At 42.2% G+C, this 20,957-nt stretch overlaps 1 protein-coding gene across 1 annotated transcript; it reads left to right on the top strand.

The window, feature by feature from the left end:
- Positions 1–2,472: 2,472 nt before the first annotated feature.
- On the top strand, positions 2,473–18,278 carry LOC120034932 (chromobox protein homolog 1-like). Its single transcript, XM_038981637.1, has 6 exons — positions 2,473–2,661; positions 4,795–4,953; positions 13,902–14,076; positions 17,592–17,775; positions 17,900–17,994; positions 18,117–18,278. The coding sequence occupies exons 2-6, from the start codon at positions 4,845–4,847 to the stop codon at positions 18,259–18,261; spliced, it is 708 nt and encodes a 235-aa protein (XP_038837565.1). The 5' UTR covers positions 2,473–2,661; positions 4,795–4,844; the 3' UTR covers positions 18,262–18,278.
- The last annotated feature ends 2,679 nt before the right edge of the window (positions 18,279–20,957 follow it).

The following is a 20,957-nucleotide window of genomic DNA, read 5'->3' as shown; positions in this document are numbered from 1 at the left end:
TAGAATTTCTAAGCAAACAGCTGGAGGCAGGGCTTTCTCCTATAGATCTCCATTTTTATGGAATGGTCTGCCTACCCATGTGAGAGACGCAGACTCGGTCTCAACCTTTAAGTCTTTACTGAAGACTTATCTCTTCAGTGGGTCATATGATTGAGTGTAGTCTGGCCCAGGAGTGTGAAGGTGAACGGAAAGAGCAACGAACCGCCCTTGCTGTCTCTGCCTGGCCGGTTCCACTCTCTCCACTGGGATTCTCTGCCTCTAACCCTATTACAGGGGCTGAGTCACTGGCTTACTGGTGCTCTTTCATGCCGTCCCTAGGAGGGGTGCGTCACTTGAGTGGGTTGAGTCACTGACGTGATCTTCCTGTCTGGGTTGGCGCCCCCCCTTGGTTTGTGCCGTGGCGGAGATCTTTGTGGGCTATACTCGGCCTTGTCTCAGGATGGTAAGTTGGTGGTTGAAGATATCCCTCTAGTGGTGTGGGGGCTGTGCCTTGGCAAAGTGGGTGGGGTTATATCCTTCCTGTTTGGCCCTGTCCGGGGGTATCATCGGATGGGGCCACAGTGTCTCCTGACCCCTCCTGTCTCAGCCTCCAGTATTTATACTGCAGTAGTTTATGTGTCGGGGGGCTAGGGTCAGTTTGTTATATCTGGAGTACTTCTCCTGTCTTATCCGGTGTCCTGTGTGAATTTAAGTATGCTCTCTCTAATTCTCTCTTTCTCCCTCTCTCTCAGAGGACCTGAGCCCTAGGACCATGCGTCAGGACTACCTGGCATGATGACTCCTTGCTGTCCCCAGTCCACCTGGCCGTGCTGCTGCTCCAGTTTCAACTGTTCTGCCTGCGGCTATGGAACCCTGACCTGTTCACCGGACGTGCTACCTGTCCCAGACCTGCTGTTTTCAACTCTCTAGAGACCGCAGGAGCGGTAGAGATACTCTTAATGATCGGCTATGAAAAGCCAACTGACATTTACTCCTGAGGTGCTGACTTGCTGCACTCTCGACAACAACTGTGATTATTATTATTTGACCATGCTGGTCATTTATGAACATTTGAACATCTTGGCCATGTTCTGCTATAATCTCCACCCGGCACAGCCAGAAGAGGACTGGCCACCCCTCATAGCCTGGTTCCTCTCTAGGTTTCTTCCTAGGTTTTGGCCTTTCTAGGGAGTTTTTCGTAGCCACCGTGCTTCTACACCTGCATTGCTTGCTGTTTGGGGTTTTAGGCTGGGTTTCTGTACAGCACTTTGAGATATCAGCTGATGTACAAAGGGCTATATAAATAAATGTGATTGATTGATATGAAGAGGCATTTGCATTTCCATTCCAAAAGTACAGCTCTTTTTTTGTGTGTCAAAGGAACAAAGAGGATATGACCCTATGTGTGTTGACAAGATCACATACTGTAGATGTGGAAGAGCATGCAGAAGAGATCCTGTTTAATGGCTTTTGTTTGTGCATTCCAGATACAAATAATAATAAAAATAATAATAAGATCACACATATCATCATCATTCACACAAACACACACACACATACACGTTGGATACAGTGTCAGCCGCAAGACCAAGCTCTGCAGCAGTGTAGTCTTGTTTTTAACAAAACTTTGACTAGTGCGTGTGCAGGTAATGCAAGCTTTTACTGATATTTTGTTAGTATGCATCACTGCCCAGCTCTAAATCATTTACACATTAATTCTGTGTTTTTTCATCTGTTCCTTCTGATTTACATGAAAACATAATGAGTGCACATTTTGTTGTCTATCTCTGGAAGCACTGTTTGTCTGGGCTATTGACTGTTAAGTATTATAATTAATCAAACAATTAACAGGATGGCTTCTAATGATATCCCAAAGGACACAGAGAGGGTGAAGATGGCACCTCTCATGGGTGACATCTTCATCAGAGGTCTGAGTGTTTTCACATACAGCAGTTTGTCAGTCGGGATATCGAAGATGCTATACCTTCAGAATATGTATGATATAAATGTTGGTGCAGTCAGTTAAAAATAAATCTGGCAATGGAGATGGAGAAGAGAAAGTCTGCCAGTCGCTTTTCACTGGCTGAAGTCAGTGAAAGCTAACCAGCCAACAGGAATAGAGAGAGAAACATGGAGAGCAAGGTGGGGGGAGACGTGTTCAGGCTTCCACAACTGTTGGTGTCATAGGTTATTGAATTACTACTGCTTTCTAAAATGTGACTTTTTTATGGTAAATTCATCAATCAATCCTGCAATTCTAGAGAATAGAACCAAGTACAAGACATTGAAAGTAAAGTAATTGCTCTACCCATTGACATGCTGGACCAATAGCTAAACATTGAAAATGAAGATCATCAAACATCTCTGAATAATATGTTTATAATCGAGAAAAGAAAGATAGAAAAATAAAATGTTTAAAGACTGCATCTCCCATGGTGCCATACAATAACACGCTGCGTAGCCACGCTTGGCCGGAGTTGGCGGGTACGAAGGAGGCACTGGATGGCTTTTGTCTGTAGCTTTACGCTTAAATGAGAAGAGAGTATTTTTTAAAATAGATTTTACAAGCTGATATTTATATAAGATAAGCACTAAAATTGTTTAGATAAACCATTGGTATCCATTTAATAACATTTACTACATTTCCGACCATTCATTCATTCGAGTCAATTCTCTGTAAAGGTAAGTGGCTAGTTACTTCACCATAGCCTTCTGCTCTTTAGCGGTTTTCTCATCCCCGGCGTTAACCTTCTATTATGCACAATGCGTGATAAGCACATTTCAATAGGCCAATATATTGACCCTGCAATGTGCATCTTGCTACATTGTTGCATGCGGATTCTGTTTTGAGTATTCAATTGCATTGTTTTCGCGCGAGTTCGTGTAGATTGCTCGTGCTATGATTCAGGTCAACATGGACGACTAGTCATTCCGTCTCGAGAGCTCTGGGGGAAAAAAAACCTAGCACCACAATGTGAAACGGCCGAGGGAACGGGTTGGTTAATAAATTGCAATTGTGTGTAGCCCTTTACAGTTAACGTGTATTTGACCATGTTGTTATTTTGTTGCACTGTGTTGATTGCCCGTTATTATTGATGTAGGAAAACGATTAGGTTGCTACATTTCATTGCATTCTTTCAAGCAGGAATGTGCCTCATCGAATTGGCTACTCATAAAAGAGAGGAAACGTGCTGTTGCAAAGAAAGGACTGCTTATGATACAAATATATTTGCATCGATTTACAAGTGGTTAAATTTGCATCATTTATTGGCATTGTCTGTTAAGAACGTTATAGCCACCAGCGAACTGCAGCGTGCACCTAAACTCAATTCTACCCAAATAGGGCAATGGAATCAGAAATCATCACCTTCTTGAAATTACTTACATTTTTAAATGCACATCAAAGCTGCCACTCAAATGCGTTGTTTAGCCTACAAAATATATGATGACACTGAAAAACGATGTCCTATTTAATTATGTTTTTAACACATTTGCGTTGTCAGTGTTTGTATGATAGTGATGTTTTACCCCAGCTTACCCGAATGTTCAGTTAAGAGGGGGTGGGGGTACGCGTTTTCTTGGTGTTATGTATTCTATAGGATAAGAACCAGGATGTGTGTGCCCCCCCCCTTTTTTTCCCTCCAGACATTCTTGTTCTCACCATGTTGTTTTCAGCCAGTGGGTTGTAGTGATTGTGTGCTTTAGTTGATTCGACTGTATGTGGCATTACTGTGCATTGATGTCCAGATTCGAAGCTTGACCCCTTCACCTGCTGAATCTCATGTAATATTATGTGTATGACTGCATGATTGCTGGTCTGATTGAAATGATTGTGCTTCTGACATTTTAAACTTTCCTACGATATTGGTAGGTGTGCATTAGTCGACACCACATCAAGGCTACAGCCCAATGGAATGTTCAATAACTCGTGTAGTCCCTACCCCCTGCCTAGATCATGTATTCGAGACAGGTACCAACTCCTAGGGCTCTCCTCTGGGAATCACACCAACAGTGTACCATCATTTAGACTGTAGTCATAAATATGTCTGGAAATAGTGATGACAAACCGAGAGTGATTCTCGTCAAATGTGTTTCTCTATGTATTTGTTTGCATTAGTTGCAGACTTGCAGTACAATCAATGCATGCCAGCTCTTTTAATAGAAACATATCGCCGCTCCATTGTTTTAGTACTGACCACGTAGTAGGAACTGTAGTCAAAGATTTTGATTTTTAAATAACTGACCCAAGATAGACCACAGCCTGTTTTCCAATAGGCACAAATGAATCATAGTAGGCAGAACAAGCAAGGAGTTTGGTAGAGCCAAGCATGAGCTAGCGAGATCTTATTGGCGCTTTCTAGCACGTATTTACATATTTCTGTTAGGGAGAGCCTAGCAAAGGATAAAGTTTACATAACTTAGTCCATTCTGTTTGTAACAGATTGTAGTTTTGGTCACAACTCTATTGAGATCAAATGTTTTATAGATGAGAAAATTAGCAGGATGACTGCCAAAATCCATCTCGCTCCATCTTCTCCCACTGCCGACCACTGGTCTTCCTCTCATCACCATATTTGGTGGTGAGCGGAAATGCCAGCTGGATGCTTCACATTTATACATCCGATAGAACAATGAGACAGATGTTTCAATCTGGGCTGTAGTGGTATGCATGCATTACACGTTAGTAGTCGATTGACTGTGAGAGACGATACCGTGTGTTCTTATTACCAATGCCAGTCTCTACTTCCTACTGTGATTTCTCCCTTATGCCTCTGATCCATGACCCCCCCCCCCCCCCCTTCTCACCCTGTTTAGCTCTGTTGACAAGGAACCCACTGGTTCCACTGCCTTCTCCCAGTCTGAAAATGAGTGAGCCTACTGCTACCGCTACAGAAGCCCCTAGCGATGTGATCCCCAGTGTTACTACTGGTGTTACCACTGAAGGTGTAGATCAACTTTCTACTAATGCAAACGGTAATCCATTGTTTCTGTTTTATGAATGCCATAGGGTTGGGTGTTGGACTGGCCAGCTTCGGCCGAACTTAAACGCACACAAGTGGAAATTCAAATTTTGTTTGGGGGGGGGGGGGGGTAAAAGACAATGCCCATAGCTTACCCGTGATGTTGCACAAGGATGTAAGTTGATCGCCTTAGTCAATGTATGATATATTTGGGCTTGAAGTGGTAAATCCGAAGTGGTAACTATTTTCCGTGTCATTGCTGTGTGTTTTCCCCTATGAGATGACGTGCTAATACTTTTCAGTCTACAATTTTTTTTCAGGGCTGGGTTTTATTTGAATGTTACAATCAACTAGCTAGTTTAATAATAAGATAAACCTGCAAAGTTAGTTGTTGTTTTTGCACCTCCACATTTTTACCAGCAAATTATCATCATCTATTGGAGAATTTGTGAAGTTTCACTTATTTTTTTTAGCTAGTCTGTAAAAAAAAACTAAAACATTTTGGAACCCTGATTCCCCTGTCGCCCCAAGATGAATGGTTTTCACCACTAAAGTTTTGGGTGAATTCGTTTTGCAAGGCACGGTGCCCCAGGTGTGCGGGGTTTGCTCTTTTTTGACCATTCCATTGGTCCTAAGAAGAATTCTCTGCCCACCTGCGGCAAGACGAACTTTCCCATTGCTTCACAACACACTCCACTGCTTTGATTGGTGCAGCTAGAAACCACAATATCCTATATTGAAAATGCACCCACGAAAGAAAATTCAAGGAACTTGTTATATATTTTGTTGTGCTGTTCCATTTGTATTGGTGTTTCGTGTCCGATGCGCTAAGGGTGTGGTTGCATTTAATTTGCATTGCGCATCATGAGCAAAGTCATAGAAGTCTCATTTCACTTCCTCTGTGAGAACCATGAGCACGAGTTGGCTGCCGGTGTTTACTTAAGTAGCTACAAATATTAAAATGTATTAAAACATTTTCAAATAAATAGTTTAAGTTAGGGATGCACGATTATATCGGTGAACATATCGGAATCGGCTGATATTAGCTAAAATAGACATCGGTATCGGCCCAATGTCTAGTTCAATACCGATGTGAAAAACTGATGTCAAAGCTAACGTGCATATTTATATAACGTAGGTACATGACGTAATGACGCCACGTAGAATTTTGCGCAGAACCTGCAACACAGCATCCTTGTGAGTAAGTATTGTTGTTCGCTTATTGAAATTGAACTTCAGTTCATGAAAATAAATAATAGCTTGCCAGCTGCTTAACCCTGTTGCCCAAAGCTAATGTTATAAGCAGCCAGCTAGCTTCAACTGGCTAGTGAGGCTCGACCTAACCGGGTTATGTGTTGTAAAGTTAGCCACAATAAGGATTAGGCACAATGGTGGAATTTGCCGTTTGCCTTCAAAGTAAAAGTACCTATTTGAAAGTGATGCAGATGGTTACAGTTGGTGGATTCATGCCATATTTAGACTAGATAATGTTAAACAAGGTTGGAATGTGAAGCACTGAAATATCAGTGTACTCGCTGACACCCACACAACACAACTGTGAAGGGTTTACGCAAATATTAGCGTTGTAGCTCTTATTGCGTGACTGTGACTGTGTGAAATCACCTCCCCAGTCAACCTATTGTGTGTATTGACATTCATACTGCACTGTACAGCTTTACTTAAGAATTGGGGATCAATGAAATGGGGTAACCGGCTACTCAATACCCAATATATTTTTTCCCAACGTCCTCCTCAGTTATCAGACTCCAAGACATCCACACAGTATTGTTTTTCCTCTGGAATAGTGTTCAATACACATAGGTTGACCAGGAATGTGGCTCAATTCAGTTTTTTCAGAGTCCTGCAATAAGAACTACGATGCTAATGCTCTCTCGGTGTCACTGAGTAGACTGATACCTCATGTCATTGATCCACAATCCATAGGTAAGGCTGTACAGTGAAATAAGTATGCCCCCAATGCCATTCTAAAGTATAATACATTGTGTGATTTCAACAGATTTGTCAAATTAACAAATTGTCTTTTTGTTTTTATATAACAACATTCCAACCTCGTTTAGCATGATCTATTCAATTATGGCATAATTCTACTAATTGTATGCATTTGCATCACTGTCAATATCATACTTTTATTTTGAAGGCAAACCACAAAGTCCACTATTGTGGCTAATCCTTATTGTGGCTAGCTTCACATAGATGGGTCCGACTACCATTAATCAAATAAGAACTGTCTTATAAATTAGGGTTATTTTGTAATAAATAATGTAATATCGGTGCATCACTAGCTTAAATGGTATTGAAAAACCATTCCGTAGCTTTTTACTAATACCCCGGTATACGGTATAGCGCCCAAGCCTAATATGTACTGCATTGTGTCCACCCTCCACACACATTTGTCAACTATGCACTCATCTGTTACTGTTTGCTTTGATCATCATCCTTTACACGATCTCGTCTGTCCTCAGATTTCAGATATCCATGAATCATATAAACTCAGCAACAAAAAAAACGTCCTCGCTGTTAACTGCGTTTATTTTCAGCAAACTTAACATGTGTAAATATTTGTATGAACATAACAAGATTCAACAACTGAGATCAAAAGTAACAGTCAGTATCTGGTGTGGCCACCAGCTGCATTAAGTACTGCAGTGCATCTCCTCCTCATGGACTGCACCAGATTTGCCAGTTCTTGCTGTGAGATGTTACCCCACTCTTCCACCAAGGCATCTGCAAGTTCCCGGACACTTCTGGGGGGAATGGCCCTACCCCTCACCCTCCGATCCAACAGGTCCCAAACGTGCTTAATGGGATTGAGATCCGGGCTCTTCGCTGGCCATGGCAGAACACTGACATTCCTGTCTTGCAGGAAATCACGCACAGAATGAGCAGTATGGCTGGTGGCATTGTCACGCTGGAGGCTCATGTCGGGATGAGCCTGCAGGAAGGGTACCACATGAGGGAGGAGGATGTCTTCCCTGTAACGCATAGCGTTACGATTGCCTGCAATGACAACAAGCCCAGTCTGATGATCCTGTGACACACCGCCCCAGACCATGACAGACCCTCCACCTCGATCCCGCTCCAGAGTACAGGCCTCGGTGTAACGCTCCATCCTTCGGCGATAAACGTGAATCCGACCATCACCCCCGGTGAGACAAAACCGCGACTCGTCAGTGAAGAGCACTTTTTGCCAGTCCTGTCTGGTCCAGCGACGGTGGGTTTGTGCCCATGGGCGACGTTGTTGCCGGTGATGTCTGGTGAGGACCTGCCTTTACAACAGGCCTACAAGCCCTCAGTCCAGCCTCTCTCAGCCTATTGCAGACAGTCTGAGCACTGATGGAGGGATTGTGCATTCCTGGTGTAACTCGGGCAGTTGTTGTTGCCATCCTGTACCTGTCCCGCAGGTGTGATGTTCGGATGTACCGATCCTGTGCAGGTGTCGTTACACGTGATCTGCCACTGCGAGGACGATCAGCTGTCCATCCTGTCTCCCTGTAGCGCTGTCTTATGCGTCTCACTGTATGGCCATTGCAATTTATTGCCCTGGCCACATCTGCAGTCCTCATGCCTCCTTGTAGCATGCCTAAGGCACGTTCACACGGATGAGCAGGGACATCGTTATTTTGGTGTTTTTCAGAGTCAGTAGAAATGCTTCTATAGTGTCCCAAGTTTTCATAACTGTGACCTTAATTGCCTACCGTCTGTAAGCTGTTAGTGTCTTAACCACCGTTCCACAGGTGCATGTTCATTAATTATTTGTGGTTTGTTGAACAAGCATGGGAAAGAGTGTTTAAACCCTTTACAATGAAGATCTGTGAAGTTATTTGAATTTTTACAAATTATCTTTGAAAGACAGGGTCCTGAACAAGGGACGTTTCTTTTTTTGCTAAGTTTACGTTGTGCCATTTACTTTTTCAAGGGTGCAGTCCAGCTCTTTAATGTTATGGTCCAAGCTAGAGGTGGACCATAGTTTCAGAAACCTTGGTTACTCTTTTTTGGGATAGACTACAGACTAGAGGTCGACCGATTATGATTTTTCAACGCCGATACCGATTATTGGAGGACCAAAAAAGCTGATACCGATTAATCGGCTGATTAAAAAATAATAATAATTTAAAAAATGTTTTACATTTATTTTTGATTTGTAATAATGACAATTACAACAATACTGAATGAACACTTATTTTAACTTAATATAATACATCAATAATATCAATTTAGCCTCAAATAAATAATGAAACATGTTGTTGGAGAAGAAAGTAAAAGTGCAATATGTGCCATGTAAAAAAGCTAACGTTTAAGTTCCTTGCTCAGAATATGAGAACATAGAGTGGTTCCTTTTAACATGCGTCTTAAATATTCCCAGGTGAGAAGTTTTAGGTTGTAGTTATTATAGAAATTACAGGACTATTTCTCTCTATACAATTTGTATTTCATATACCTTTGACTATTGGATGTTCTTATAGACACTTTAGTATTGCCAGTGTAACAGTATAGCTTCCGTCCCTCTCCTCGCCCCTACCTGGGCTTGAACCAGGAACACATCGACAACAGCCACCCTCGAAGCAGCGTTACCCATGCAGAGCAAGGGGAACAACCACTCCAAGTCTCAGAGCGAGTGATGTTTGAAACGCTATTAGTGCGCACCCCGCTAACTAGCTAGCCATTTCACATCGGTTACACCGGCCTAATCTCGGGAGTTGATAGGCTTGAAGTCATAAACAGCGCAAAGCTTGAAGAATTGCGTAGAGCTGCTGGCAAAACGCACGAAAGTGCTGTTTGAATGAATGCTTACGAGCATGCTGCTGCCTACCATCGCTCAGTCAGACTGCTCTATCAAATCATAGACTTAATTATAACATAATAACACACAGAAATACGAGCCTTTGGTCATTAATATGGTCGAATCCGGAAACTATCATTTCGAATACAAAAACGTTTATTCTTTCAGTGAAATACGGAACCGTTACGTATTTTATCTAACGGGTGGCAACCCAAAGTCTAAATATTGCTGGTACATTGCACAACCTTCAATGTTATGTCATAATTATGTACCAATCTGGCAAATTAATTACGGCCTTTGTTAGGAATAAATGGACTTCACACAGTTCGCAATGAGCCAGGTGGCCCAAACTGCTGCATATACCCTGACTGCTTGCACGGAACACAAAAGAGGTGACACAATTTCCCTAGTTATAAGAAATTAATGTTAGCAGGCAATATTAACTAAATATGCAGGTTTAAAAATATATACTTGTGTATTGATTTAAAAGAAAGGCTTGGATGTTTATGGTTAGGTACATTGGTGCAACGACAGTGCTTTTTTCGCAAATGCACTTGTTAAATCATCACCCGTTTGTCAAAGTAGGCTGTGATTCGATGAGAAATTAACAGGCACTGCATCGATTTATATGCAACGCAGGACACGCTAGATAAACTAGTAATATCATCAACCATGTGTAGTTAACTAGTGATTATGTTAAGATTGATTGTTTTTCATAAGATAAGTTTAATGCTAGCTAGCAACTTACCTTGGCTTCTTGCTGCCCTCGCGTAACAGGTAGTCAGCCTGCCACGCAGGCTCCTCATGGAGTGCAATGTAAGGCAGGTGGTTAGAGCATTGGACTAGTAACCGGAAGGTTGCAAAAACGAATCCCCGAGCTGACAAGGTACAAATCTGTCGTTCTGCCCCTGATCAAGGCAGTTAACCCACCGTTCCAAGGCCGTCATTGAAAATAATGTGTTCTTACCTGACTTGCCTAGTTAAATCGGCAAATCGGTGTCCAAAAATACCGATTGTTATGAAAACTTGAAATCGGCCCTAATTAATCGGCCATTCCGATTAATCGGTCGACCTCTACTACAGACTATCTGTAGATGCTCTATCAGTAACATTTAAACGAATTATCTGCTAAGCCTAACCTTAACCTTTACCCTAACCCTTATTCTAAACCTAACCTTAGCATGCAGTTGCTTATCAACAGATGAACAGTTTGTTGATAGAATCTGTGGAGCATCTACAGATGGTCTATCCAAATAAAGTGACTGAAACCTTTCATTGTTTTTTTTTTCTTATCCTTTGTCCAACCTGTATGTCTAACTATATGTCCTTGAAATGTTAAATCCTTGGGTCAAGTCCCCATACCGGACACCTTAAAACTACCCCAGGAGCATACCAAACTAATTTAACTCCCTCTAAAAACAAATCTACGAGGGTCAGTTGGAGGATCTCTCTTTGAATACAGAAACCCATTGCCATGATTTGGTTATATTTACAGAGTTACAAAAACCCAATTGAAAGTGGATCAGTCAGATGTTAGTGATTCAGAGCCAGAGATCTTGAGGCACACTGAAGCCTACATCAGATAGTCCTCTACAATTCCATGAACTGTAATGAAGAACGGGTTGGCAAACAGGGTTGATAATAAAAAGGTACGAAGTTTGCAGGGACGCAAACTAGTCACCTTTCGGCGAAAGGGGGGGGTTGGATCACTACTGGCTGTAAGCCTACGAGTGATGTGCGTTTGGAGCAATACTGGCTGTATCAAAGGCTCAGCCAATGGTTTACATAACAGAATGCAGCGCAGCAAGCGACTGCAGAGACAACCAATTTGCTAGTTACAACATCAGTGCGCGATCTGGAAAGACAGCATAGAGTAAAAAGGCAGTTACAGCAGCTCGTCCCCTGAACGATAATGAAGAGGTAACGTTAGGTGAGCAGCCTGACCACGGAGACGGGGGTGAGAAGGTGAAGAAGCGTACTTCATGAGCTGTAACCTGTAACGTAAACTCACCCCATTCCGTACAAATGTCCATAACCGCGACATTCAAACGAGGCTACAAAGAAAACTAATGGAACTGTAGCGACTGTGTTGACTTCATAATCTGGGGTGTGAACTACGTTTCTATTCAAGCGTTGATCGACATGGTAATCGCTCTATAGTATTGGAGAAAAATAGAAAAAATTGACCCTCCGTTACATCATGACGTGTCATGCCGTAACGTACAGCACGCATAAAGCAACTATTTCTGTCTTACAATCTCTCTCCACCAGGTGTAGCACTTCTCTCATCGTTTAAAAACAAGAAATGGACAGGGGTAAGGGGGATACCTAGTCATTTTTTGCGTCATCACTGTAAGCGATCATGACTGTTTACTTCTGAAGATCACTTTAGCACCGCCCTAAAAACCGACACAAATTCAACACAAACCTTCAAATAGGTATGTAATGACACATTATATAAACTCTTTATAGTGTTTTATTTACATTTTAGAGGCGATAAGTTGGACAGATCGAGTGAAAAAAAGCTAGTTTTTCCACACATCTCCTCTCCTTCTCACTATCACGCATTAGTTTCGCTTCCCCACCCGCCATTTTTAAAAAGACCCGAAGGAGCTCATTGCCTTCTTGAATTATGCAGAAACGGGCAGCGTGGAGGTCATGTCATTAATTTTGTTGGACAGGGGAGAAATTGTGCTTTACAATGGTATTGACATTACAGTTGATCTGGAAGTATTACGTTTTTGGGGCGCTAAAATAAGGTCAATTGTACGGACCAAGGCGATGTACAAAAGTGAGTGAGTTTACATTAACCGAAAAACAACTGGCATTTGGAAAGTTTGAGGTGAGGGAGAAAGTGGGGTGGAACAAGCGTTAAGTACCTTGCTAGCTGGATCAAATTCTCCGTTAGCTTGACTGAGAAATGTTGAGCCACATTAGCCAAGTTAACTGATCAAATAATTGAGTTTAATGTGTGAAAATGAGCTGGCTAATAAAGTCAGCAACATCAGATGAGCTAACATTAGTAACCTAACTAATTCGCTATAGTATTAACTGGTTTACGACTCCTTGCCGTTCCTCAAGTTATAATGTGTTAAAGTTGCTTACTGGACCCTGGTAATCTGTGAAATGTTAACTAGCTAACGAACTAACCACTATCTGTTAACGAATGTTTTCCCTCTACAGTATGTGGTTAATTTTCAGAATGAGAGAATTAGGTGAAAGTGAGGCATTGCTCGTTAAACAAGTGGATTCAGGGATCAAGTGTAGCTGGGCCTGGTTTAAGCTGGATGCCACTATAGAGGTGAAAGGAACACCACACACTTTACCTCTTTCTCACTTTTTCTGGCATATTGTAGGACAGGTGTCCACATGTGGAAAGTTTATCATGTGCAATGTAGCCCAAATATATTGTTTTTGTTGTGTTGAACTTGACAGTAACGTGTGAGGGGGGATAATATATATTTTTAACTTAGTGAACGTTATTTTTGCACACATGTAGCCTTGCGCACTTGATCGGCGTCTATATTGGCCACTATAATAGAGCAAAAATAGAATGCCTGTTTCATTCTAGTTCTACTTTAAGATGTTTTTTTCCAAAGTGCAGTATTTAGGTGTGTGGTCACAAGCGTTCTATTATAAAGGCTGTCATGGCTAACTGCAATATTAGTGTATTGTTTTTTTCTCACGATTTTCGTGTCATTTGCAGTAAAGTCTAGGCAACAAATAACATTGGATTGCTTTCTATAATTTTTTTTTGCTGTGAGTTATATTCACATTAACCACTTTATTCTACGCACAGAGACTGATCATGTAGATCATGTTGTTTGTTTAATTAGTTAAAACCTGCATTTCCTCCTAGCAGGGTTTTTTGTTTGTTTCATGTTTCAATGTAAAAAAAAAAACGTGTTACCTTTTTGGGCCCTCGTTAGTTTGCATCCCTGTAGTTGCCATGCTGGCACTGCTGCTTAATTGCAGAAAAGACACAATTTGTATTTTGATTGGCAAAGCAAGTCCAACAAATGTTTTTGGGATGACTCCAATCTGTGTAATCTGACTCAACCTGACCATAGTGAAGTGTGCCCATAATCATTGGGACTTATAGCTGTGAACAAAGTCTATGAAGTCTAACCAAACTGTTCTGCACTCTACCCCTTCACCAGAGCCGCCCAAGGAAGAGGTCAAGTTGGTGGCAACAGCAGGCAAGAAGCAGACCAAGAAGAAGGTGGAAGAGGTGGTAGAGGAAGAGGAGGAGGAATACGTGGTGGAGAAGGTGCTGGACCGACGGGTGGTAAAGGGACGCGTTGAGTTTCTGCTCAAATGGAAAGGCTTCTCAGAGTGAGTGAAGATTTAATGCTTGTAATGCTAGTCACATAAATTATATTGGCATACATTACATACAATCCTGTATACATTTATTGATTTATAATTTTGCTTCTCTTTATTGGTACCCATGGGGTAGTGTAGCTGGGGGTCTTGTCACCATGCAACAGGATTTGTCATACCCCCTGGGCCCTCAACAGGTTGGGCATATTGGTTGCCGTTTTCCTCACAGAGCATGTTGTGCAAGGTCAACAATGGTCTCCACTGTCTCTGGCTTGAGACAAGTGGTCGTGTGGAACACTTGTCAGCGGTTGGCAAGTACAGTGCGTTCGGGAACGTATTCAGACCCCCTTTTCCACGTTTTGTTACTTTACAGCCTTGTTCTAAAATTGACGAAGCAAAAACACGTTTTTTTTAAATGTATACAAAATAAAAAACGGATATCACATTTACTTAAGTATTCAGACCTTTGGCTGCAATTACAGCCTTGAGTCTTCTTGGGTATGACACTACAAGCTTGGCACACCTGTATTTGGTGAGTGTCTCCCATTCCTCCCTGCAGATCCTCTCAAGCTCTGTCAGGTTGGATGGTAAGCGTTGCTGCACAGCTATTTTCAAGTCTCTCCAGAGATGTTAGATTGAGTTCAAGTCCGAGCTCCTGCTGGGCCACTCAAGGACATTCAGAAGCCACTCCTGTGTTGTTTTCGCTGTGTGCTTAGGGTTGTTGTCCTGTTGGAAGGTGAACCTTCACTCCAGTCTGAGGTCCTGATCACTCTGTAGCAGGTTTATCAAGAATTTCTCTGTACTTTGCTCCGTTCATCTTTACCTCGATCCTGACTAGTCTCCCAGTCCCTGCCGCTGATAAACATCCCCACAGCATGATGCTGCCACCACCATGCTTCACCGTAGGGATTGTGCCAGGTTTCCTCCAGATGTGACGCTTGGCATTCAGGCCAAAAAGTTCAATCTTGGTTTCATCAGACCAGAGGATCTTGTTTCTCATGGTCTGAGTCTTTAGTTGCCTTATGACAGCCAGCTTGGGAGTTTGCCAAGTCTTTTATTGCAGAGTGGCTTCCATCTGGCCACTCTACCATAAAGGTCTGATTGGTGGAGTGCTGCAGAGATGGTTGTCCTTCTGGAAAATTCTCCCATCTCCACAGAGTAACTCTAGAGCTCTGTCAGAGTGACCATTGGGTTCTCTTGGTCACCTCCCTGACCAAGGTCCTTCTCCCCCGATGGCTCAGTTTGGCTAGGCGGCCAGCTCTAGGAAGAGTCTTTGTGGTTCCAAACTTCTTCCATTTTAAGAATGATGGAGGCCACTGTGTTCTTGAGAACCTTCAATGCTGCAGATTTTTTTTGATACCCTTCACCAGATCTGTGCCTCGACACAATCCGGTCTCTGGAGCTCTAAGCACAATTCCTTCGACCTCATGTCTTGGTTTTTGCTCTGACATGCACTGTCAACTGTGGGACTTTTTTTATATAGACAGGTGTGTGTGCCTTTCCAAATCATGCCCAATCAATTGAATTTACCACCGGTGGACTCCAATCAAGTTGTAGTAACATCTCCAGGATGATAAATGGAAACAGGATGCACCTGAGCTCAATTTAAGTTTCATAGCAAAGGGTCTGAATACTTATGTAAATAAAGTTGGAATCAAAGGGGTTAACATTTTTGGGTCCCCAGGACTATATCACATAAATATTAAAGGACTACAACCTCATGCATAATGAATTACACAGGAATTCCCCTCAGCCAAAACTTACTTTCAGATATTGGTATTTCAACACCTTATAAATGGCATTGCAAGTCTCTGGAATGATTTTAGAGACGGTTGCAGGCCCAATACAAAATTGGAAGGACAGGCTCTTGTAGGTCTCACCTGCACAAAGACACTGATTACCAAATAAGGGTTAAAAACCAAGACAACAAGTCAACCCAGCTAGCTGCAAACTTAACTAGCTAACAGATACACAGCTCAGAACATTATATGGGCATCGTGAGAAAAAGACAACCATGAAGCCAGCTGGCTATGTATGCCCACATGCTAGCCAACTCCAAACATTTGATATATAGCTGCAAGAAACATTTTAAATAATGCTAGCTAATGTATTGTTTACATGTTTTGTGTGGTTAGCAAATGAGCATACAAAGTCAGCTGGCTAGTTTTTACTTGTCTTCATAGTTGTCTCTTTGTCACGATGCCTATCTAATATCAACATCAAACATTTAAACATTAGGACAGCTATCGCTCGCCAGTTGCCAGGAATCGCAGAGATGCTGTCTTTGAAATGAGTGTCTTGCTTCCCGATTAGAGGGGCCACCAACTCCACCAGCTGGGAAAGATTATGGAGCTGGGCTACATCATCCAACTCCAGCTCGCTACACAAGTTTGCATAGGCTCCTTTAGGGCCTTCTAAAAATAAAAAATAAAAATAAAAAATCTTTAGCTAATTCCGTTTTATATTTTCCCTGTTTTTTTCTTCAATTTTTCGCTCCGAAAATACTTTTTTAAAATATAAAACAACAACAAAATTGGATGTTGTATGTACACAACAATGCTTAAACCATACCAGGAGACCACTTTTGAGGTCTGGGAAAAATCTAAGACATTTACATTTTTGGGTGTAGATACCCTTTAAATTCAAGTGTGCAGTCTGGCACCAGCAAGAGACCTATAGCACACATTATTTCAGATTTGTTAAACAAATCACTGCTGGATTCATGCAAATAATAATATAATTCTGCCAGGTAGGCATAGACTACTTTTGCAGTTAACATTTCAATGAGAAGGTTTTTGGGAAAGCCTTTCCATCTACCAGAAGACGGTTGTAATTCACATCATCGCTAATGGCTTTGTGGTAGACAAACGCGCGCACACAGGGGCTTTCCCGCACCGTTGCCTGTTCTAAGTTAAAGGAAAATATGAATCCCTTATGCTATTTGTTCAGGTCTTTATTATAATCTTGGGTAAATACATTTTCCAATAAATACAATACATTTAGTTGATGTCCTAAGTTCAATACATGTTTGAATGTTGAATTCCATTTTAATGTCTGGATTCTGTCCGGGTTCTCCATATCGTAGATTTTTATAGGACCCTACTCTTTGGGCTTGGCACTGCATAAGCCAAAGCCTGCTACCTAATCTCCTTTCCTTTTGGTTGGTTGTTTTTGCTCTTGTTGGTTGCTCTCATCGTTCTACAAAAGTCAATAGCCATCTCAAACACTTCCATCTTTTTCTGGTCCATGGTGACACAGTGACTTGCTTGGTTGGTCTTCAGCTGCTGTATATTTGGCATCGGTCTGTTTTACTACTTCGTCTTCCAGTGTTGCGGTGGTAGTCCTGCCACCCTGGGCCCTGCCCCTTTTTTCATGCGGTATTATAACATCGGACTGACCTCAATTGTTAGTTGGGCCATGGGCTGGGGCATTTTCGATGAGTTGGTTCTGGGGGGGGGTTGAAATGGAATCTGATGGTTGTAGCCCAGGTATAAATGGACCTTTTTTACACTATTTGTTTACCACAGTGAGGACAATACATGGGAACCGCAGGACAACCTGGATTGCCCTGACCTGATTGCTGAGTACATGCAGAATCATCATAACAAAAAAGAAAGTTACAAGAAAGAGTCTGGTGGCAAGAGGAAAGCTGGTGAGTCTGATACAGAGGCAGGGGGTGAAGAAGGCAGGCCCAAGAAGAGGAAAGATGAGGTGAGAGCCTATACTTCGCTTCAATATTAAAGAACATGCCTGATACTATAGACCGTGAACGTAGTCCTGTACTGAACCTATTCCCCCTTCTCTTCTTCACTCTCCTTATCTATCATTCTTCCAGGCAGAGAAGCCCAGAGGCTTTGCTCGTGGACTTGACCCCGAACGGATCATTGGAGCCACAGACTCCAGTGGAGAGCTGATGTTCCTCATGAAATGGTGAGTTCTGGGCAGCATTGGGATTTTGACACTTTTCGCTATACATTACTGGGAGAGTGGAAAATGTTTGTGGGACATAAAACTGGTTAAAGTGGCTTCACCCTTAAATTCTGTCTCCACAGGAAGAACAGTGATGAGGCGGACCTGGTGCCGGCCAAGGAGGCAAACATTAAATGTCCACAGGTGGTCATATCCTTCTACGAGGAGCGTCTGACATGGCACTCCTACCCCACCGAGGAGGAAGAGAAGAAGGATGATAAGAACTAGCCACAGGTCCAGGATGAAGGGGAAGGGGGTACAGAGGGTGGGGTTTAGAGTGGTGGGGAGGGACAGAGAAGCTGATTTGTTTCAAAAACTTCATTCTGCAAACCTGGACTGTTGAAACTCAGAGGTTGACAGATGGGTAGGGATGATGGGAAGACTTGTCAAGGAGGTGGGTTGGGGGGCATGGGTAAATAGAACTCGTAAGTCTCAAGATCACTTTATCAGGCCTCACCAGCTAGGACCATGGGATATGTAGTTTTCAGTCCCTGAGCACTGAATTGCTTTAAAATCACCAGCTCCTCTTACTGTAGCTTCGCCTCAGAAAAGCTTTTGTCGAGATGATACACTTTTGAGTGAGCGAGGTATCACTACAGCAGCTGAGTTTACAAAATAGAAGGGTCAGATTCCAAAACATGATCCAGCAAACGTTCTCAGCTAATTCAGTTGAAATAGCCAATCTTAATTTCCAGTTTTCCTGCGTGAAATGTCGAAGTTGATTTCTAGTCAGAACATTATCTTGTACCGACACATCCCTCATCGAGCAACTTGCAGTGCTTTTTGTTTCTCTTTTGACTTTTTCCAGAAACTCTGTTTTAAGTGTTGGCACCTGCCCTCCCTTGCCATATCATTATCATATAATGTGTAAATAGTTGTGGTTTTATTTGGTTATGAGAGCGATCTAAGAAGTGTTTTGGCTGTTCAGACTGGAGTTAACCTAGATTCTGGTCTTTAAGTGTTACGCATAGGTGTATAGAGTTGTGAACAATGGTGTGGAGCAGGGTTTCCGTCAGGAAAATGTGGTGCTGGACATTTGACTGGCAGCATTTTAATTTACCGGACATTTGAGACATTTTCCCGACCCATATACATTGTGTGCGTGACCTGATTAGGGCGTACAGCCATGGTGCTCCGTATGACAGAAATGACTTTTACATTATGGTAATTCATCTAAAAAGAACATGCAAATCGAGGATACAACGGCGTGCGTCCCTACCGTATTCCAATGCGCACTTTGAAGATGTTAGAACAACTGTCCACATGTACTTTTCCTCAGCCAACAAGACGAGTAACGAACAGCAAAATCACCTGCCTATGTCAGTCTACTATCCCCCATAGTGGAACAATAAACCTATTTATTGGTCAGCTTGTCGTTCTGTGCGATAAAGAAATGGTCTACTCCAAACGGACTCCCAAATTCATACAGCCAGTAGGCCTAGGCTACGTAAAACAAAACAGAAACGTTAAAGCAATGAGGCTGATGCTACCGATCAGAACGTTTAGCTTAAAATGTTGATAAACTATTATTTCTTCACCCTTCGCGAATGTTTGTTCCGTAATGCAATTGGCAAGAAAACACTTGTGAAATGCGCAATGCACATGCGAGTGGTTTCATGAGATGAAAATATCCATTTGATCTCCCCTCTTAATCTAAAGATGCAACAACTAGCATGGGTTGCTAATATGACTAGGATTGTGCCTTTGACAACCACTAGAACATGAGAGAAATAGGCTGCTGGTTTCAATGGCATATGGAACTCTAAAACAATTGCCTTTACGTTTCTACGGTCGGATGTTGGCTAGGCTACTTTGAAGCGAGGGAAGACATGCCTCCATAATATGAAGTAAAACATTCAGGTTTCAAACAATGAATGTTTTTTTAAACGCATACTGCCTCCATTTCATTGCTAAGTGGTGTGTGATGCGCTGAAGCCTGCATATCGTTGCCTAGGCACTTAAAATAAGGGCGCTTCAATTGCCAGTTAATAAATAAAATAGTAGCTATTTTTAATGATGGCCTCATCTTATTTTAACACACGATTGCATTTAGTTGTGCAATGATTGGGCTTGTAAAAGCACGTTTGACTCCAGCAGCAAGGAACACGCTGTTTGAGAAGCTGTACCAGCAGCTCCTCCGTTCTGACAGATTTTCCACTCAAATTATGATCTGCATCTGTATGCTGTGTGCATGTGATAAGATGCATAAAGACTAACGAAAATACACAAACAGCAAATTAACCTATATACCGATAATCTTGACCGGTCAGATGTATTTGCATCGACTGGTATTTCCATCAATGAATAGGTGAAAAGGCATTTTTTTCCTAAGGGATTTTTTTTTTTCTCGCAGAAAATTGGCCGGCAGCAATTTTATTTATCGGCTTTTCACCTTTTTTTTTTAATCGGCCAAAAGCCAGCTATTACTAGCCAACAGAAACCCTGGTATGGAGCAACTCACTTTGTTGTAGAGCACCAGTATGACCTATGTAACCTGAGTTGTTTGTAAGCTCGTACCCATGGCTAATAAAACTTGATTGGTGTGATCCACTTTCCTGTCAGATAACATACCCTCAGAAAACCGGCAATAAGTAAGAAGCTACAGACGAAGATGCGAAAGATGGGCTTTCACTCAGATTCATCTTTGGTGGAAAGCTTGATTTACTATAACGTCCACATAGTCTGTCCCGCTTTCTTGTCGAGCTCTTCCCATGTGCAGTACATGCTCACCATTCACAGGCTTCCTTGAGGTGATTGGGGCTTTTAGAAGGTTTGGTATTGCCATCAAACTGCACTGTAAATACATGGATTTGGATTAAGGGGGTGGGAAGGGTTGGGCCCAGTCAAGGCCTATGGTTGGCTGTGGTTGTGAAGATGAGGGATGGACAAAAAAAAGTGTTTTCTTGCAATGCAACCAACATAAG

The sequence above is a fragment of the Salvelinus namaycush genome, chromosome 3, assembly GCF_016432855.1.
Source record: "Salvelinus namaycush isolate Seneca chromosome 3, SaNama_1.0, whole genome shotgun sequence".
NCBI lineage: Eukaryota > Metazoa > Chordata > Actinopteri > Salmoniformes > Salmonidae > Salvelinus > Salvelinus namaycush.
Note: the sequence above shows the minus strand (reverse complement) of the source record. Positions and strands in the feature narration are given on the sequence as shown.